The 22,650-nt window shown below is 41.8% G+C and overlaps 1 protein-coding gene across 1 annotated transcript; it reads right to left on the bottom strand.

Moving 5' to 3' along the window:
* Positions 1–2,136: 2,136 nt before the first annotated feature.
* LOC139344397 (beta-galactoside alpha-2,6-sialyltransferase 1-like) lies at positions 2,137–22,332 on the bottom strand. Its single transcript, XM_070982517.1, has 9 exons — positions 22,056–22,332; positions 20,688–20,779; positions 11,452–11,658; positions 10,522–10,890; positions 10,045–10,309; positions 9,354–9,451; positions 8,561–8,662; positions 8,292–8,466; positions 2,137–8,153 (listed from the first exon to the last, which is right to left on the bottom strand). The coding sequence occupies exons 2-9, from the start codon at positions 20,697–20,699 to the stop codon at positions 7,882–7,884; spliced, it is 1,500 nt and encodes a 499-aa protein (XP_070838618.1). The 5' UTR covers positions 20,700–20,779; positions 22,056–22,332; the 3' UTR covers positions 2,137–7,881.
* Positions 22,333–22,650: the final 318 nt, after the last annotated feature.

Genomic DNA, 22,650 nt, shown 5'->3' with positions numbered 1-22,650 from the left:
CCATTAACAAGCTGATAATATACTTTAGATGTGATGCTGTCATACTAAATCGATGTAACATAGTACACAGTCTTCACCACTAGATGTCAGTCAAATATAGTCAGAGGTATCAACTGAGCAGTAAAGGAGGTAAAGGAGTAAAATACTGGGATCAGGTCTTAAAGGAAAAAGTCAGTTGACAGAAAATGACTCACTAATAAGACTGACCTTTGGTTAATCACAGTGGTGGAATGGACCAAAGAACAGTTACTCAAGTACTGAACTTAAGTACAATTAGGAGGTACCTGAGTATTTCAATTTCATTCAACTTTATACTTCCACATTACTACATTTTCAGAGGTAAAAAAAAAAAAAAAAAATTGTAAGATGCAATCTTCTTTTTGTTCACAGAAACTGAACATTGAACACATGCTGTCAGTTTCCTTGTCAGGTTTTGAAAAGTGATCATTTCCAGGTAAATTAACTGTTTGTTACATGTAATGTTGTGATCTTAAGTTGAAAAACTGTTAACTTATACAGATATCAGGAAAGAGGACTCTTGTGATTAAACCCACTCTACTTCTAGCCAAATTCTACATGCACAAATTCAAATTTTACAGTCACAGGACCCTTATTTTCTGTTTTCAGAATGGAAACGTTGAAATAACATCTTCTTTAAACAAAGAGGTTTTTAACGCTGTTTATTCGCCCTGATTCATTATTCTAATTCGATTATTCATTTACTTATGGTAACATTAATTTAATTTTCAATTATAGATATTTTGTGATATATGTATATGGACGAACGTTGAAAAGTACTTTTTTTCGGAACAGGTACTGCGATTCAAGGAAAGAAGTTACGTGTTGTTTTTACTGATGACACCTGGACGCACCAAAATGGCTGCTGCAGACAAACACAACTTCTCTCTTCCAGCCCAAAGTACTCCCATTAATGTGAGCCTTGCGGGCAGTGCATTAAACCACTGAACAACGAACTAGCGGCGGTGTTAAACGCGACCATCCTGACTAGTTTATGAAGAGTCACACAAACCAAAATCGGCGTTAATGCTAACATTAGCCTCTCGGAGTAAAGCTAACATTAGGTTGCTATAGCAAGCATTAGCATACATAAACTTTTAGCACACAGAGGTTAAATATGAGCTCTTACCAAAAACCGCAGCACAAACCGGTCACCCCGGTGATTGAGGTCAGTAAATACGCGTTAGGAAAGTTTTATGAAACACGACTTCACGTGTGATGCTGCAGCGTTGTAACAAACATGTGGACTCCCCTGAGGTTCGCGTTTGGGGCGCGTCGGAAATTTCGCCGTTACAAATTACAATAACGAACAGTTATCAGAGCTTCACAGGAAGCATCAAAGTGCGGCGTGACGACAAGATATAAAGTTTATTTAGCTGTTTTAATATGTTATAATGTATGAATATGAATCATAGGCGCGAGGTATTCAGTCATGCGACCACATCCAATCAATCGCCTGTTGGTATTTGTGTTTTCCACAGTTTTTTTTTTTTTTTTAATCTTCATTGAGTACAAGAAAGAGTGAAACACATTCATGTGAACTAACAATAAGAAACAGAATCTATCTATCTATCTATCTATCTATCTATCTATCTATCTATCTATCTATCTATCTATCTATCTATCTATCTATCTATCTATCTATCTATCTACATGAATAAAAATAACGATTAAAAAAATTAAAAAGTATAAATAAATAAATAAAACAGACTAGTTAAAGAAGTTTTACAGCCTAATTGATGCAGGATTTCATACTGTCTGTCAAAAACACGTAATATGGTGCATTCATTCTAATTATTTATGTCCGTGCTTGTTTCAGAGTGTATTTGTATATTCATTTCATTTATTGAATTATTATTGTTGATGTTATTTTTGTATGTTGTTATTTTGTAAATCAAACAATTTATGTATGTATTTTGGCAGTTACTTATGTATGGTTCATCTACATATTGAGATATCTTGTAATTTATTTTTGAATTGTATTCAGCATTAAAAACATCTGGGAGCAGTTTGACCACCAGGGGGCGGCCTCCTCTTTCTTTAATCTGAAGTACATGGAAGATCTTATCTTGTGTCAGTTCCTGCACTCTTTAAGAATGATTTCCGGAGCCTTTTTGTTGTCAGTTCTTTATTGACTGATGGCCTCAGTTTTAAAGTTTAAATTAAATGTATTTTCTTCATCCCAACATCCACAAAGATGTGTTTCACTCTAGATTGTCACAAACTCCTGCTCACACAGATAAAATGGTGGACTCGACATCTGAAACATTAAGTCATTAACCAAACATCATGTAAACAGTTCACTGACAGGTTTTATAACACAATGAGGAATCTTCAAAATACAACATTAATAACCAGAATAATTCATCCAACAAAGCAGATGCTTGACTTGAACATTTTCAGCATTGGTTTTGGAAACCGAATTTAATGCATGCAGGGTTAAAAATGCACTGTTATGAAAGCAGAGAAGCAGGATCATGACACAGTTTAGAGCCATGAAGTGTGTTTTATAGCCCGTGTGAATGTGAAACATCATATTCAGGCAGTGGGTGGGTCATGATGGCATTTGATGATTTCACGGTGATCCATCACATAGTTGTTGAGATATTTCACAAAACCACAAAGTCATCAGGATTCATCCACTGGGAACCAAGAACGCCTGTAAAAAATGTCATGGCAGCCATTCAACAGTTGTTGAAATATCTCAGTCTGGAACAAGGCAGTGAACCAACTGACTGATGCACAGACATCACCATCCCCACAGCCATGCTGCTAGCACAAGCTAAAAAAAACAACACAAGCTAATGATTTGGACACCTTTCACTTAGGAATGATCAAACTGTACATTTGGCATTTACACGTGTTTCATCTAACTCGATTACAGGAAGGTTAACTGATGAAATGCTCACAAAAGGCAGTGGTATGTTTTGAGGGCAGATGAAAGCAAAAGTAACCACATTATAAATACAACCAACCACACGAAACCACAGCAAACAACTTAACAACCAACCCTCTCAGAAACCTAAAGGATGAAGGCAAAGCAGAGGAAAAAGTGCATCCATAAGCTAAAAGAAAATGTCAAAGGGTTTCACACAAGCGTACGCTGACGGTCGAATTAAATGAGCAGGAGTCAGGACAAGAGTGCAACTGCATAGGGAGAAAATGTTCTCCTAGTTTTCCTCTGAAATGCAATGACATCAATTATTCAAGTGTTTTCCTCCTGAATAAACAATAAATTCCTAGTAAAAACATGAAAGTGAAATGATTAGAAAAAACAACAGCGGCTCCGTTTTGTTTCTCAGAGAACGGTCGAGCTCTGATTCATTCGGCTTCAGACTGAGGAGAAACTCCATGCGTCAACATGTCTTTTCAGAAAAATGAACTCTTTAACGGTTCCAGGGGTAAGACTTCTGTTACTGGGCCCGGGTTGACCCCCACTTCCACCCACTGTCCTGTGTTTATCTCCTGTAGTCTCCAAAGTTCCCATTAAGGTACAAAGTACACAGCAAATCACACATGGCAGCTTCATCGTCACACTGGCTCAAAGACAAGATAGTTTTCTGGGAGTTGTGTTTGAACAGCCATGCCAGTGGCTCTGTAAGCCTGTACTTCTCCACATTGGAGCTAAATGCTAATGTCAGCATGCTAACATGCTTGCAATGAAAACGCTAACACGCTGACCTTAAACTGGTATAACGTTTACCACAGCGTGTTAGCATGCTAACATTTGCTCAATACAACGCACAGCTGAGGCTGATGGGAATGTCATTAGTTTTGTTTTTGTATTTGGTCATAAACCAAAGTATTGGACACACTGAAATTTGACCAGATGATGGCAAAAATCAGAGGATCAGCAAAGTTGTTACAATTCATCTTGAGAGGGTCATGATTATTTTTACCATTTTTCATGGCAACCCATCCAAGAGTGGTTGACACATTTCATTCAAAACAACACATATTCATTTGCATTTATGTCTGCTACAGCATACAGATCTGCTCTGCAAATCACTTATATCCAGTATATTCTGTTGCGTGAGTTCTTAATTTTGCACTGAATCGATGAAATACTGTTCACTATCCATCTACACAGATAGAAACTTGTCTTGAGACCCTTATTTACAGCAGATATTAAACCAGTGAGGTTTCTATTTCTCGTTGGAGAAGAATCTGGTATTTTAGACAAACATAACATCCATTGTCCAAGGAGCATCACACTCGCTCTGTAATCCAGGCTCATTGTCTGTGTTTGCATGCAAACGACCCGGCTCACAAGCGATGATGCTAATAACAATATGCATATCTTACGTAAATGGTCACGCTTAGTTAAGAAAAATGAAAGGATAAAAGCTGAATTCATGCCATGCGGTTAATTTCTCTGTTTATCAGAGATGCAGCGTGTTCTTGTTTCTCCTGTTGCTACACTACTTTGGAGAAAACTTTCAGGGATGGTACACATGCGTTGGTAATAATAGAATAAAAGTAATAATACCCTGGAGGCTGTTTTTGTGATAATACTGAGAATATAACAGCGATGCAGATGTGTGAGCAGACTGGAGTTTTAGTTCCTGAAGCATTTTCAGACACAGACCTGGAAAATCTGAACAACAGAGAAGGACTTCTGGTCAAAGCTCCTGATCACATTCATTTAGCTAACTAGCTAATAGCTGCAGATGACTACTTTGAACTTGTACGACCAGCTAAGCTAACAGTCTACCTTTGATATCTTGGGGCTGCTGCATTTCAAGCTTGTGATATTAGCTTTCCATTTTCAAAACTAGTTACTTTCCCAAAGAGAAAAAGAAAAACTGGGTTCACTAATGAAGTTTAAATCAGCCAGTGAAATGATTCATGCCTCCAGTGAAGCTAGCTGGCAACGTCTGTACAGTATATTTGATAAACATACACATTTTATGGTTACGAATTGACATTTTTCATTAAAAAAAGCCAAAAAAGAAAAAAAAAGGAGAGAAAGAACTACAAACACGTTGCTCACTTTTGTTATGTCCCACCACACATACCCACTTTAGCTAGCCTACTTTAGCAAGCTGCTACCTTAGCATGGTTTACGCACTTTTCTGAGGAAATCATGCACTTATGCGCAGTGTTGTTCTGAACAACCACAAAAGAATCAGACGTTGGTCGTAACATTTGTAGAAATAAAACTCTGATCTGCTTCACAGCTGAGAATCACGCTAAAGACGTCCTCCTGGGTATTACCGCTAGAATATATACACTATGTAAGAAGTATAAAAAGACTATTGGGAATTGTCCGCAGGCAGTATTTTCTCCAATAACAGATCCAGGTGTGTGTGTGTGTGTGTGTGTGTGTGTGTGTGTGTGTGTGTGTGTGTGTGTGTGTGTGTGTGTGTGTGTGTGTGTGATGTAGAGACATTCATCAGCTCTCTGACCACTTCACTCACTCCTCAAGCTTCTTCATTAAAGGAGCAGTCCAGCGTTTCAGTGAACTCCTCTTGTTCTGTTCTCCAGATGAGGAGATGGGGATCAGTTTCATCTCTGTGAGGGTCCTGGCTGAGCAAAGAGGCTAAAGACAGGGGAGGAAATACACCTCAAGAGGCTGTTTGAGTCACATGTTGTGTCTTATTTAAGAGCTAACTCTCAGATGGGTGTAATCGAACTGGGCTTTGAGTCCTTTGTTGTTGGCTAAGAGCTACCTTCTTCATCTTCTTTATTATGTTGTGTCTAAGTTAAGGACGTTTGCACATCCATCTCTGTCTGCACATAAACACCTTAACAGAAGGAAAATAGCCAAATCTTCTTCCTCTTTTTAGTTGCCAAACAACGAAACATCTTGTGAACTTCCAAGTTAAATTCAATACTTGTAAAAAAACTAAATGCAGTATCACAGCTGTTTTATAGTAATATTGCCCAAAGTATTAAACTATGAAGGAAAAGGCCTAGAATTATTTATTATTACATATATTTTTTAGTACTTCCATAATCATATAATCAATTAAATTAAAGTGACCTGGACAAGTGGCGGAAAATGGAGCGCCACATTAAGCCATTAAAAATGAATGAATTAATTCAAGCTTTAGCTTTTTCTTCCCTTGTTTGTTCTGAGCTGACGAGCTTCGCAGCAGTGACAGCGTGTGACTGAAACTCCAGAAATAGGGATTAAACAGCCTCCTGCAGCCAAATCCACTGTCACAACAATCCCACTTCCAGTTTACAGGTGTGTAACGTCTCCTGACAGCCTGCGATCACGTACAGACACATTTCATGACTAACATTAGCGCCTACGGCAGCCAAGAGACACGATTTAAGACTTTTCAAGAGCTTCTTTTTTGAGGGAACTAAATTAAATGCTTTTTTTTTTCAAGAACTGAAGATATCATAGTTTAGTTACAAACACCAGGCAGTTATAAGAGAGAAGAAGATGCCTTTTAAAATTTAACAAATTTAATGTGGGCGTACTCTGGCTCCTTTGTGTTAGGACACTTCTTCACACCACCACTCACAGTCAGGAAACTTCCCTCTCGCACACTCAGAGAACAGATACAATCACTTCAAGCCAAGACATCATGCTGCTTGTAGAAGTGCTTTTCAAGCCCTGAAAATAGGGCAGTAGAAAAGTCCAAAAAGTAAAATCCAAGCCACAGAAGACATGTCAGAAACTAAAGCAATGGAGCCGAATGAGATCGCTCCTCAGTATGATCAGATGTAAGGGAAGCAGTTATCGGCAGTGAAAAACTGATCCAGAAGCTGATCTAGACTCTACCATCAAACAAAAAAAACAAACAAAATTGGCTCCACAGCATGTTGAAAACAGAGCTCAAAGTGAAACAGCTGCCGTCCGAGCGACAATCAAAAGGAAAGTAGGTTTGTGATTCAGGGTTAAAGATGGAGGTGGAGGAGTGGGAGCGGTGCCTCACAGTGGAATGACTGATATGTTACAGTATGTACATCTGAAGGCCCTCACCTGTACAGCTCTGTGTGATGACTGTTTTGTCAGTTTAAGACTTTGGCTCGGTTAAAGATTAAGATTTGAATTAAAGCAAAGGACCATACTGTTGATTTTACTTGTTTCAGTCCAATAAACCACTCACGTTTCCAAAGCATACCCGGTGTTTTCAGCCTGTCTACTTTATAACTGTTTGGCTGCAACAGGAGATTATTTCATAAACTCAAAATTATTCACGGATACTTAGATGTGTGACAGTTGACAACAAAAAGGAGAAAAATAGAATGGAGCACCAAATGTGGATTAATCCGCTGCTGAAAACAGTCCCACTACAATAGTCCCCAATTTCTCCCACAGTTAAATAGTTTTGGGTATGTTATTAAATAAATATTACTTTCTATGGATGGTTAATGGGACTGCTTGCTTCTATATATGTGTGCTTCTTGTTCAATGGTCAGCTACATAAATTTGTATGTACAAAATTTGTATTGTATGTACATAAAGTGTTCCAGATTTTGTCTGGAAGGCAGGAAATCAGCCTAAAATCTGATACTACGCACAAGATGAGCAGCTGAAACATTTAAAAACAGTGGTATGGTCCTTTAAGGGATGATATTAGAGTTTAGGTTTCAGGGATGAACATTATCTCATAAGGGTGTGTATGTATGTGTGAACGACAGGCACATCTCTCAATGTGTGTGTGTGAGTGCTATGACAAATAAACGTGTGTTTCAGTGTTTACAGCCTATAATAAGGACATGTAATATTCATAGTGAGTGGCACAGCTTTCCTTTTGGTTTGGCAGTGCGTATGAAGTGTTCATGCGTCTGTCCTCATTGTGTCGTCATGCAGGGTTCAGCTTTGCATCGTGTGTGTGTGTGTGTGTGTGTGTGTGTGTGTGTGTGTGTGTGTGCGCGTGTGTGTGCTTCTGTATTTTCCAGTCAGTGGTTGGGTCCACTTCCATCATCCCGGGTGCAGTTCAGCTTGCTGAACCCAGGCAGCGTGACGCGTCCGTAGCTGTAGATGTCGCGGTCGGAGCCCTGGTTCATGCGTTTGACCAGGTTCTTCTCGTACAGCAGAGGGTGGTAGGCGCCGAGCGTGCAGGCGGCGTCAAAGAAGCGCTGGTAGTAATGGCAGAGCTCCGTCTTCCTGTGGGACGGCAGGAACTCGTAAACGTGCACCACCTCACACAGCGACATCATCAGGACGGTGCCTGGAGAGGAAACAGAGAGAACTCAACTGTACTCGACTGCGTGTTTCTTTACTGAACTCTACTGTGTTTCTTATTTACTTCCTTTTTTTGATCATGAACAGGAAGTGGTGAGTGAGTTCTCATTCTCGTTTCTCATACCAAGGAGGCCGGAGGAGGGAGGGTTCTTCTGGATGGGCTCGGCCATGTTGTCTTGTATTCGTTGCCAGAGCTGCCACTCAAAGCGAGGATGCAGGATGTAGAAAGGCTGCGTGGGATGAAGCCTCCTGTATCTCTGGTACTGGGTGAAGATGGGGTAGTCTGTCCTGTTGTACCACTGCGGGGGGGACAAAGCATGAAGGCTTCTATTAAAACATTTTAAAATACTGTGGGTTTCCATTCATTCATTCAAGGTGTGATGTGAACGTTACCTGAGTGAGGTCAGCAGAGAAGGGGGCGGGGTCCCAGGCTACCAGGACACCTGAGCTGTACAGAGAACTGGACAGGAAACGGTGGTCATCAGACGCCATCACCTATAAGACAGGTAGAAATTAATTTAAAAACAAATGCATTATATCGTATCTATAACAGAGTGACACTCACTGATATCTCACTTCATGCATTAATCTAAATAATCTTTAATAATGTTTTATACCATGTTAAGTTAGTTTGGAATGAATAAATCTGAATCTGAGGCTGAAATTTAAGTTTAAAACGTTAAAAACTTAAAATATCTACATGTGAAAATGTCAAATAATGTAAGAACACTGTCCTAATCGGTGCATTACACGTATTGTTTTAAAATGTAAAAACTGTTTGATAATTTGTCCTGATGTGAATGTTTTTCTCTGTTGAATCGTGTGCATGAGTGAAGACAAAAATAGTTGAAAGCAGCATCATCGGCAAACTGTTACCATAGCAACTATCAGCATGATTTCAGTCGTGCTGATGAAGAATCAATTGTTTTACTAAAAGCAAAAGTTAGACTTGTGCAATGGGTATTTGATAAGGTTTTCCTGGACTACGTGCGGATCAGGGTCGGTTCTCGTCCAGAAGGAGGTGGTGAGGCACCTGAAGCTGTTTGACGAAGTTATTTCAGATTTTAGTTGTTGTCTGAACATTCGATGTGAGGTCAGATGGAGCACTGTGTTGTGAAATACAGACACGTCTTTCGGTTTCTGTGTCTGCAGCCTTACGTGTCCTTTCACTGGTCATCGTGTTTACCTGCGAGTTGATGAGGCGGATCGTGGTTTTGGAGCCGACGTCCTTCTCGTAGCCGGTGGTGGGCGCTGCGTTGAAGCGCAGCACGGCATCGTGAGAGTCTGAGATGTATAAATAGAAAACAGTTTGAGAGGAAGTGAAACTTCTGTCTGTTTCTGTGTCTGTAAATAAACTGCATATAAACTCTCAAGTAGAAACTGTTGTGACACTGAAGACGTCCAGATGTTTCTGTCTGGTGTCGCCTCAGAGACTTCTGACAAATGCTGCAGAGGAATTGAATTAAATAGGTTGTATGTGTTAAGGAGTCACGTTTGTGTGCTTTTCAATCAATAGACGTAAGACTCTAATCAGCAGAAAAAATGGAAACACATTCTTCTTCTTGGATAAAAATAAAAGTAATAATTTACAGGACATAGCGCCACCTATGCAGCAAAGAGCAGGTTAATGTGGATGTTACACATAAAAGATGTTTTCGGCAAGCGGTGATCAGCACTAATGCTACAGGCTCTGTTAGCACTTAGCTAACTGGTGAAACTAACCGAACTACGACCTTAAATGGATTAAAAACAGACCTGAAACATGGCGGAAGATTTAAACTCAACCCATCTTTGTTCGTTTGTTATGTAGTTGTGGTATATGAGACAAAATAATCTCCTATGATTGACAACCTTGATTTGATGTCAAGGTATCTCACCTATCTCTTTGCCCAGTCCAGAGGAGCGGAGCGATCCTGCGGACGACACCACAGCGCAGCTCTTGTACGACCCGAGGTCAGAGGTCAGCTGCTTCGGCGGGAGCTGGGTGGCCCAGGGCAGCGCAGAGAAGGGCTGGAGGTCAGGGGTCAGAGTCGTAACCTCTACCTTGTCCTTCAGCTGGCAGAGAAGCTTAGGACCGCTCAGTTTGGGCCTGCTGGAGACGCCACCGGGGCCAGAGAACTCGACTCCGTACTTATTCATTGCCTGACGGAAACACAAGGAGACGACCAGGGACAAAAAAATCAACGTGTCTCGAAAATCATGTCTGAATTCTGATAAAATGAGAGAATTATGACAGTACAGTCACTAGAAAAAAAAAGTGCATTATTTTAATGAAGTTTATTCTTAAAATTCAGATTTTTCCTCAGAATTCAGACTTCTTTCTTCAAATGCTTCACTGAATAATAAACTCTCACCTGATAATTCTGCACCACCTTCCTCAGTCTGCTTCCCAGCATGCTACTGGACATCTCGTCATCCCACACCTCTCCCAAAAGTCCGTGAGGCCCGAAGAACTCCGCGTCCCCCACTCGGCCACTCAGCTCTCCCCTCCGCCGACCTCCGAACAGGGTCTCCAGCGCACGAACGAACGGGCGCGGCAGCAGCCGAGAGAAAAACCCGGACGGCTCCCGGTCTCTCTGCCTCCGCTTTGGCGTGGAGTCCACGGCCTCGTGGGTGTGGTTTGGAGAGGAGAGGACAGGGATTGGACGATGAGGGTCACCTGGGACGACACCTGGGAGCTTCTGCGGGTCGATGTACATGGGCTTGGCTCCGCCTCGCAGCACCTGTGTGGAATCAGAGAAACAACAATATCCATATAAGCTATTTATTCAAAATATAAATTTTAATAAATTTTTTCATATATTACACGTAAAAAGTTGTGTTATTTTCTACATTTGAATTTTACTGCTGTTGAATTCTTCAAATGTGCAACTCTTACTAACCTAACACCATTTTTTGTTTATTTCTTCTGTAAAATGGGTGTTTTTAATGTGGGGGTCTATGGGGATTGGTTGGCTTTTTGAGTCAGCCTCATGTGGCCATTTGAGGAACTGCAGTTTGAGCCCTTGTGTTGGCTTCATTATTTAGTCTGGGAGGTCGTTGCTTGCAAATGTGTCAACTCATTGAACCTCGTAAATCATACAAAATTTATTGAAATACGATCATCCCGAGATGATATTCACCATAATAATGACCAAACTGATCTTCATGCGTAAGATGAAGTTATAAGAATGTATTGTTTAGATGTATTTTTAACCAGCTGGATAAAATCATATATTACCACCTGAAACCAGTTGTGGTTGGCTGCTACAAAACCAACGCGACAGTCAAACATGGCGACAGACCTTGATGACAGAGTGTGCACGAGGCTGAGCCCGGGTTCGCGCCCGGACCCCGAAGATGGCATCTGTGACGGGCACACTGTTTTCAGCACAGAGAGCGTAGAGCAGAGCCATGGAGATGCAGAAGAAGGCCATGCAGACCGCTCCACGGCGAGCCCGACGCCTCAGACGCCACAGCAGGCTGACTCTGTCCATTGCCGCCCCGGGGATCTGCAGAGGACACGCACATTGACAGACAACTCTCCGGACAAGTCATCTGAATCTCTTGTATGAGACAAATCAGGACAGTAACAGATTCCAACAGTTGACATGAAGCTAAAGGAAGATGCTTCTAGTAGTGATTTAAGTAACTGAGTAATTTTTTCCAAAAATCTAGCACAGACAAACGGGAACTAACACAGAATCTGTTCTTATTCATTCAAGCGTTACCTTTGGCCCCTATCTATGGTGCCAAATCCAAAATGTCTCCACACTTCACATCCTGGTTTACTCCATTTTGTATTAACAAACAGAGCAAAAACAGCCTGCCTGCTGTGGGCGACAGAGCGTGCAATGGATCAGAGTGACGGTACATTTAATGCTCAGACACTGAATCATTCCCTTCAGCTCTACAGAACACTTTAGCTTCTTTTAGCTCACTGTTTTGGTGTTATGGCCTGAAACGTACAAAACAAAGACAAGTTCTCAGACAAAAAGCTAAAATCCTTCAGTAAACCACCTGCTCACCACAGTTAGCGTTGAGCTGGTGATCACAGTGGAGCATTTAGCAGCTAATAATCCAGAGATCTCCCTCAGGAGTTGGTAGAGACCAAAAACAGAGCTAAAACAGAGAGAACACTGGGCTAACGTTCATCAGGTGGGTACAAACACAGCTCAACTGAACGATCCTGCTGTTCTGTAACTGCTGGATGTGGAAATAAAATGTTTGCTTTCAAATTCAGCACATCAACTTGAAAGCTGAAAAGATGTCAATGTTGTGCCCCAAATGTCGAGCAAAGTCAGTTTTTCTAGGTTTGAAAATTTTACTTTGTTAATATGAGTGTAAATGAAATCTTGACTGGTCGGGGCATTTGTTGGCAGCTCTCATCTGCATTGTGAGCAGTTAGTCAACAGGATCTTCGCTCTCATAACTAGAACAGAGCTGTAAACAAAAGTGTTTTCCATTTTCCTTTTTTTAAATTTCGTATTCATGTGACACTTTGGACCTTGTGTTGGTAAAACACTGCACTAGGATCCCCCTATGAATTGGCTTTTAAATTTGACCTATTTATTTATGGATTCATTCATTTATAAATCCTTTAAATTCCTGTTTTTGTGTCCAATCAGACACCAATCAACAAAACGCTTCGCAATTATTTCCATGACATAGTGTAATAACAATAATCCACAGACCCAAAACCAAACCTGTCTGCGTGGTTACATACCACTAGATGTGAGAAAATATTCTGTTTGTAATTTGAGCCAAAGCTTTAATTGGGACTACTTCATTCACAAGATGAAACAAACAAACAAACAAACATACAAAAAGGCCTTCGTGCTGAATCCCTGCTTCTCATACTGTAAGTGAGTGAGTGAAACAACAATGAAGAATAAGGACATGGGAGCATGCCATCACTGCCCCAGGCAATGAGTGAAATCAGGGAGAAAGAGCAGAGAGGAGGAGGAGGAGGAGGAGGAGGAGGAGGAGGAGGAGGAGGAGGGTGGCTTGATTCATCAGAGGACAGGCCAGACGGGAATAAAGGAGTGAAGGCAGGACGAGAGAGGCCTAAAGATAATGAGAAAAAGAGAGAAAGATAGAGAGAACAAGGAGGACAGAGAGAAGGAAGTCTATCACAGGATGAAGTCCTTCATCGCACAATGTTTATGCAGCCGACACATTCGACCTGACTATGAGTCACACTGAATGGAAATAAATGAGGCTGGTCAGGAGTGTGGATTTAGCACAAATAACAATGACCATGGATGACATCATGAAGGACAAGAAGAGGAAATATGTACCATGTCAGAAAGCACACAGACAAAAACAAGATTAAAGAAAAATACTTCGAGAGGAAACATTATTAAAATCAGGGTGTGGAGGGAGAGATGTGAGGTGCATGCAGGTGTTGAAAAAGTGCTGACTTGGCGCCTTATCAACACCGTCAGTAGATTCAGCCGCAGCAGCAGAGATCACGGCGCCATTTAAACTCCAGTGGCCGACTGTCAAAATCTGCTTTAAACGTTAAAGGAACAATGCATCTCAGAGCCGCGACTCAGATCCAAGCACATGAGTCAAACACAGGCAAGACATTTTTAGATTATGTGTAACTTACACTTTCAAGGAATATGTAAATAAATGTCCATACATCCACTTAGAAATCATGACGGTCATTAAAACTGCAGCACTTAAACACAGAATCATCACCTTTTGTTACGATTTCGCATTCAGGGAAAACAAGGAGGCGAAGAGTTGGTTCCAGATGCAGACTTAAAAAGTCCGGGTAGGCGCAGTTCAAACAGTTTATTAATGAAAGGCTTACAGGAAGGATGAAGCAGGCAAAGAGCAAATCCAATAAATCTAAACAGGCCAGTAAATCCAATGAAAAGGCGCAAACCATCAAAAGGGCTGAAACAATCAAAGTAAAAGGAGTAACTGGCACGGACACTGGAGAGGGAGGCGCGGTGAGGCACAGGTGAAATAAATCAACAATCACAAAGGTGGGGAAACACGGGAAGTAAAGCAAGAGATAACACACGAGGAAAATATTTTCAACATAAAACAGGAAATAAGAAAACTGACAACCAAAACCATGATGCCTTAGTAGTGCTAGTTATTTCTAGGTTACATTCATTCAAATACAGACTAAAAAAAACAAGTTTTAGCCCAGAATGGAACATTATACTTCCTATTTACTTCTCCAAAGCTCCCAAATTATGGCAACTGTAGTTCCAAAACTTAGCGCATGAATATCCCAAAGCAAAAGCGAGACAGAGAAGAGAAACAGGGCTGAACATGGTGATTAGAGATATCCTGCACTGAAGCTGGCAAACCAAACACTGTCAGTGCCAGGCATTGCCAAACGTCCACAGATTGTTTTAGCCCTGTGGCTGAGCTAGTGCTGAAGAGTGAGGCTCAGTCTCACAAAAAATAGTGAAACGTAATCACTGAGCCAACATAAGTGCCTGCAGGGAGGAAGGTGGTCTCACATGACTCAGCGTTTCCTGCAGCAGGTAGAAGAATGCAGGTAGGAGAGCTGCAGGGTTCACATAATATTTCAGTTTTCTTTTTCTATCAGTTTACCCCAAATAACTGTGAAGCATGCTGTCATTCATGACAAATGCCCCGAAAACCTCTCCACCATTATAAGGGGACAATTCTCAGAGGAGATACCTCCCAGTGGAGGCATAGTCAACTGGGAGGAGGCCCCAGGAGGAGCTGGAAGAAGCAGCTGGACTGTGTCTGAGCTACACTGCTTTGCCTCATGCCAACATGACCTTTACCGGGATAAGAGATACAAAATGGATGGCGAAGCTGAAGAAAGATTTGTTTCATGTAAGCATTACCCAACCCAGGATTCAGTATTAAACATGCCACCTGAGCTCAGTTTATGCTGCAACACATGCGGCCAAACGGACGGCAGCAGATGAGATGAGAATGAGGAGGTGTGTGGACGGGAACCCACTGAAACCACGGCACAGATCAGACCCTGTGGAGCACAGATTCTCACATGATGGCTGTCTGTGCTGCATACGAGTGCAGGGAACGTATAAAATGAGTATGTTCCTGCTGTGTTATGTCTGCACACGCAGCAGCTGGTATGCACACAGCCAGGGGCTGAATACGCAGCACTGAGCTCCACTTTGTGCTGCCTGACACACTGTTGCCACACGAAGGACAACACAGCCCCACTTTGATCTGAATTACTGTCTGAACAACTCGTTTTCTATCAAGAGCCACAGTAGGAACTGCAGCCTGACGCATCCTGGTTCCATGAGGACAACAGCAATATCTGGAGGAAAGCATGTTGAGTATAATATTATTAAGAGAATATCAGGAATGTCAGGTGAGAATATATCGACCAAACTATTGTATACAAACGCAAAGTTTGACCTGAAGATGGCACTGGAGGAAAAGTCAGAAGATGACTGAATTCATGTGTCTGAGCCATATTTCACATGGAGCCATATTTCAGTCTGTCTCTCCACAGCTAACATGGCTAAAATTAAATTCATTAAATTTAAACTACTTATCATTTATCAAAATTGTAGCCGACTATTTTTCTGTAATCAGTAACTATTTAATCAACATCGATTGTTTCAGCTTTAGATTATTTGCCGCAACAATGCCAAAAACTGTCCATTAGAAGACCCCAAATCAATGTCCTCAAAACTCAAGAAATCAACGGTTTTCACCAAACTAACAAAAAGAAAAGAAAAGCTCCAAAGAGAGAAGTAAGAGGCTGAAACAGTGAAATGTTGTGTCACAGCAAAGCTAACTTTTCAGCAGTCAGAGAGAGAAAACACTCACACATCTGCAGAATGACGTAATGAACTCTGACAGGACTTCAGTGGCTTCCTTTCATGAGATTATTGAAATGAAAGCTCTGAGTCCGGTTCAGACCATCTGCACCTCCAGCTGAAATCAAACAAAGTGACTGAACAGATTTTAATGAGGCTTTTGAGGGAAACAGCTGCTTCCACTTCGCTTCAACTGAAGGAAGGAGCTGTGCACATCCTCTCTGATGAATATCAATACACATTTTCATCAATATCTGACTAAGCAGGGCTGTTTCAACCCGGACTGGGTCCCCCTTTGAGCTAAATAAGTTTATTTCATTTTTAATTAATGACCTGCACTCAAAATCTGCTCTGTCATCATCACCTTTTAAGCTGAAAGCTTGAACATACAGCTGTAACAGAGCCTGGTATTCACTCTGTTTTAGCTCTATTTTTGGTCTCCACCAACTCCTGAGGGAAATATCTGGCTCCTCAGCTTCTAAATGCTCCACTATGATCACCAGCTAGTCTCTGACTGCGTCTGTCTGCTGTTTGCTGCTCGTGTTAAGTGGCTTTTTACAGCTATTTCTCTGAAAACGATGCTATTAGAGCACCGGGAGTGAACCAGAACAGTAAAGTTGTGTCTGGACAGATAAACGATGACCTGAAACTCACATTAAAGCTCTGTAAGGCTGAGGGGAGCTGGAGACTTTTACGTTGTCATTTATTTCACAGATTGTTATTATAAAATATCCACGATAGCTGCTTTAAGATCTGCAGTTTTGGTCAATATCAGCACATTACAGGTGTGGATCACCTGAAGCTGAAATGAATTCAGAAAACCACAGCTGCTGCTCGTACAACTGTGGACCTTCAACATGGCTGCCAGAGGGTGTGACGCCTGTCGCCTCCTCCTCCTCCTCCTCCTCTGAGTGAATGAATTAATGAATGAATGTAACGGCTGCATAACTGCAGCACTGCTGGCTGCAGAGATTCAGAGCCTCAGACAGATGGTGGTGTCACCCGATATCTGCTTAAAGATGTTGCCCTAAATCCCTTCTCTCACACACACACACACACACACACACACACACACACACACACACACACACACACACACACACACACACACACACACACACACACACACACATACACACACACACGTTCATATCATGAACCCTATCGTGCCACTCCATCAACATAATGCATTCCCCTTACCCAAACTTCAGCCTAGTTCAGTCTGGACCCGAGAGGACCCATAGTAACTGGAGGTCCCCCTGAGCTGGTGTGTAGTCAGTTTAAAGTCTCCACTGGGATAGAAACACACACACACACACACACACACACACACACACACACACACACACACACACACACACACACACACACACACACACAGACACAGGCAGTTGAGGTGTGTGTGTATTATGTATGGACTTACAGACTCATAAACTACTCAAGATTAAAAGGTAGGAGTGTGTGTGATGCTGCAGTGTATGTGTGTCTGCAGTATGTGTGTGTGTCTGTGTGCGTGTGTGTGTGTGTGTGAGAGAGAGAGTTTTAATCTGGCCTGGTGGAGTGAGAGGGAGTTAGATGGTTATGTATGTGTCAGCAGCAGCAAAGCTCTGAATCAAGCCACACAGAGGTTGATTGGTTGGTTGCTGTCGGCAGTGTGACATTTATGCCTCGGCATCAGAGAGGAATATCCTGCTGCAGCTGAATATCCTGTCTCTCAGTATGGCAGAAAAGTATAAATTATGACTTTAAAAGAGAGAAGACAAACACACAAAAAACCCTGAGAATCGATTCAGTCTGCTCAGACACGAACCGACCGATCTGCAGATGTTTAGATGGTTCAATAATTCTTTTTAAAACTGACTCTCATAAGCAGCTATTACAAACATGGTGTAAGATATAATGTGAATACAACGCACAGCAAAAAAAGAGCTGACTACAAACAAAGTAAAAGGGGAAGTTGTCCTCCACGCCGAAATCTGTAAGCCCCCCAAAACTTGCATGACTGATGTGTGGTCAGTTTTAGGAGATCACATGATATAAAGCACCCATATAGACTTGGTACATACAGAACAAAAGCACCACAGAGAACCTGTTCACGTCAGCATCCTAGTTGTACTTCTGTGTTGGCGATATCAGGATTATTGGCACGAAATGGCTGCAAAGACACCATCACCGGCAGTTCAGCCAGATCTAATATTAACTCCACTGTAAAAAGGAGCTGTACACAGTGTGTTTGTATGTGTTCTCAGTCTGGTTTCGCAGACGTATGTGACTGCAGGACTAAAAACAGGGCAAACCCTCTCTGAATAATGCTTCATTGATCCAAAGTTGGAATAACGGGAAGTTTCTCTTGCAGCCTGAATCAATGCAGGATCTGGGCAGATCCTCACGGGTGGAGGCTGCCACGTTAACACCAGCACCAACAAACTATTCAGCTGCACTCAGACCGTAGGTGACCGTGCTACATCAACAGCCACACACACACTGGCTGCATCGCGTAGTCACTGCTGTGACATAGAGATGGAAGACGGAGGGTACAGTCGATAAATCTGCTGCCTCTCTGCAGGGCTGAGGGCTGGGATGCGGGTCTGTGACGTAGCCTGACCGTGCTACACCACTGTGGGTGGATGATGTGCGTCAAGACGCTCCGACGGCTGCAGGTGTGTTGATGTGCGTCTCTTTATCAGCAAAACAGACCGAACCAAAGCACAGAGCTTTAAGTGTTTCAAGGTGAGCAGCCACGTAACAACCGTGTCAGCACACTCATGAGGGAAGTTCGATGGTGATGCCAAAACGTTATCTGTTTTTTATCCCTTGCTCTAGGGAATAGGTTTGATATAATGAAAGATATAATGTTGACCACATTAGCTTAGTATTTAAGCAAGCTAACACTTGCTCTTGCAGGTAATTCATCTATTTCGGATGGACAGTTTTTAGACAACTCCAAAGTTTTTCCTTCTCGTCAGGTGAAGAGTCAGCACGTCGTCTTTGAAGCATCACCAAACTCACTCGGTCTGCATGCTTTCATCTGATCTTCATATTAAGCGTCTTCGTCTGTTGCTAACACCTAGCAGCATTCACACCTCGACTGCATCTCGTATTGACGTTTGCACTTCCATCCTTTCTGGTCTCCTGATGCAGGTGCCGGTATCATTCCCAGAATTCCCTCCATGGATCATATTACTCCTGTTCCTCGGCAGTTTCACTGGCTCTCTGTTAAATACCGTATCCATTTCAAGTTTCTGCGTCTCACCTTTAAGGCCTTTGTACCTTTCCGGACTCCGTCTACACACACTCTCAGGTCCTCTTCTGCCATTCGACTCACTAAACCACCCGCTTGCTTGACTACGTGGGGTCTCGTACGGTTTCCTTAAGTGCTCTGAAAGCTGTATAAATAAAATGCATTTGCTGATGAGTTCATTAAGATTCATCCTCTGAGGACCTTGATCGTCTGCACCGAATCTAACGGCAATCAGTCAAATAGTTGTGGATCAAGATATCCACGGTATGAGTCAAACTCCATAAACTCTGTATCCTACATTTCCCAGAAGGCATTATTCAATAGACTTTAATTCGACCCTCACTAATCTTTCAAACTCTGCATGCCAGTTTGTAATGCAGGCTTTCTGTTATGGATTTACAGTCTCCAGATAACCATCACTATGACATCATCAGAGTTATTTCAATAGATGAAGATCCTCCAGAGCAGATTATACGACTTTGTTCATGGGCTGGGCAGAGCTCCTCACTACAGCTGCTCTTTAAATTCAGTTTATGGTTCTTATGGCTCGATTTTGAACTGTGAGAACTGGATTTGATTTAGTTTTATGGGTATTTCCCAGAGTTTACCATATTGAGTTAGAAATGCAACTAAAGTGGAAAAGCATCACATTATTACCACAACAAAATAGGTTAGTATCATCTGCAAATAAAAATATGTTAATGAAAACAATAATGAGCCGAACACTGAGCCCTGGGGGACACCACAACTAACCTTCAATAATTGTGGGTATCCACTGAACATATTGACACTTAACCAGGAGTGTGTCACTCCTTTAATTCTACATTTTTCTTCAGTAATAAGCCAAGATCAATAGTATCAAATGCTTTTTTGAGATCCACCTATTTAGTGTCTAATCAGCTAATATTTCCTTGTGAAATTCGTTAGTAGTACAAGATAAATAGTCCCATTGGCTGTGCAAAGAATCCGGTCTGTAATTATAAAATACGTGTCTGTCTCCAGCTTTACACAGGACTGACTTTAGTTGTTTTCAATTGCTGAGAAATGTGCCAGCTTGTAGAGACTGTTTCCAAATAAATGTCAAATGATTTCAGCACACATTCAATAATATTTAAACCACAGACATGTCAGCTCCACTCCAGTGCCTGTTTTCAGTTAAAGCCCTAAATTTCCTCTTCCCAGCTGACTGTTTTGAAGCATTTCTTTCAGCAGATGCTTGTAGTTACATCTGCATCGTGCATACTACTGTAGGTGTATCAGCGCAGTGAATGAATCATGACACCTCCAGTAACTGTTACTACTGTTGAAGCTGTGAGTCATCTGGAGGCTTTCAACATCCAAAACACACATTTCTGAGGTGCGAGCCACTGGAGTTTTCAAATACTGACTGATGGTTTCACTGGGACTGTTATCTCACACACTGCACGTACATGCAGGTTGGACAGTGAGCGCAGCTTGTGGTCGAGCTGCTGCTCGGCGTGCTGAATCGTGCTGAGGTTACCTTGTAGCCCATGGTGTGTGGTACCGCACGCTGTGTTGCTGCTGTTGTTGCTTAGAAACCAGCTGCTGCTTTTAGGTTTCCCCTCATCGCCTCTGTGGACGGAGAGATATATATACACACCGTCAGCTATCTGCATGGGATGATGCGCACACACACACTCACACAAACACAGGGCTCATACTGGTGCAGCTCCTGCTTGCAAATTTCAAAACAAAAGCTTAACATAAGTGATCATGATGAATGACACATTAGAAGTATGTAATGTAGTTTCACTTGCTATTTGCGATTAATGTCACACCACTTTCCTTAAGCTTTTGCATCCCTCCAGTGGTGGAAGTACATTTACTCAAGTACTGCACCTAAGTACATATTTTGGGCACTTTAAGGCATGCTTGTATGGCAAATCTTAACCAATATAATTCATTATGACAGATCTCTAATCTCTCTCATCTTGCCAGTATCAACTTTTCCAAATCCCAAATCAGTGGCATCAGTTTCCAGGAGTTACACGTATGATCTGCTGCTTTCTGCAACTCTTCCTCTGCTGTAAACATGATAATGGTAGCATCCATAGAAGCATCATCGCGCATCTCAGGGAGTCTGACATCAAGGTCTTCTGAAATTTTGGAGCAACAGGTTAAATTTTTCCATCATCCCATGTTCAGTAAATGCTCTTAACTCTAATACACCAAACTCTGCCTCTTGATTCACTTCATCTTATCTGCTGTGTTATTCTGTATTGCATGCATAGTATCTGCACTTTTGATCTCCTGCAATTGTCTCATTCCTATTATTATTCTTTTTACAATGTCTCATTTATTTCCTCCTGTGGGGCAATTAAGATCTGAACTGAGCTAACCTGCACACAGGAAGGGAAGAAAGTGATGGACAAAAAAATAAAGAAAATGAGAGAAGGGGAGAAAAAGGTAGAAAAAAATGGGGGATATTAATAGAAGGTAAAGGAGGGGGGAAAGGGAGGATGGGAAAAAATGTTCTAAAAATAATAACTGTATATGTTACAGCTTAATATGAGATCGTGTTACACAGTATATACAGTACACATGGTAATTACTGATTAACAGCAATTAATGAACGAAGTTAATGAGTACACAGATGCCAAATAAGATACTGTAGATGTTTTTATAGGCAGGCCATCATCAGAGATCATGCAAGTCACCACAGGATCATTACAGAAACATGAGGGGATGAATGAATGAGTGAATGAATAGATAGATAGATAGATAGATAGATAGATAGATAGATAGATAGATAGATAGATAGATAGATAGATAGATAGATAGATAGATTTCTTTCTCTATCTCTGTCTAATCTATCGTGAGATAAGGTGTTACGCGGATATTCGTTGACCTGTGTAAAGTGATGCTCCTCCGTTACCAGCCCGCCAACCGCGTCGTTCCTCTGATCTATCGTCGCCACGGTACCGAATAGGTTGTTGTTCCCGCCGCCATGTTCTCGGAGAGTCCCATGCGTCGCGGTGCTTCCGCTGTTCGTCCGTCCGGTCCAAGGCCGCTGTCAGGGTCCGGTGGCATTTGGAGAAGTGTGAACCTCAGCGGCCAGTCCTCCTCTCTGTAACCGCACAGGCTGCAGCGCCGCCACCGAGCGTCAGGCTAGCGATGAGGAGAAAGCCGCACTTCCGTGCAAATTAAGAGCACCGAACAGTGGCGCTTTACTTCCTTGACCTTGCTGTTAAAAATAGCGACAGTACTGTAAGTAGTACAATTGATTTTCATCAGTTTTATCAATTTCACACAATAGACAGACAAACAAGGGGTAAAGGACATGAACAGCACTGTTTAAATCACACAAATAAACTAAAATAAGAAATTAATGACATAACAGTCAAAAGATATATACCTTGAATTGTAGAGACAGCCACAGCTGTAATCAGTGGTTCTCAACCTTTTTGATTATATGTGAAAATAAATTGTAGCTGTTCCACCAC

The sequence above is a fragment of the Chaetodon trifascialis genome, chromosome 16 (genome assembly GCF_039877785.1).
Source record: "Chaetodon trifascialis isolate fChaTrf1 chromosome 16, fChaTrf1.hap1, whole genome shotgun sequence".
NCBI lineage: Eukaryota > Metazoa > Chordata > Actinopteri > Chaetodontiformes > Chaetodontidae > Chaetodon > Chaetodon trifascialis.
Note: the sequence above shows the minus strand (reverse complement) of the source record. Positions and strands in the feature narration are given on the sequence as shown.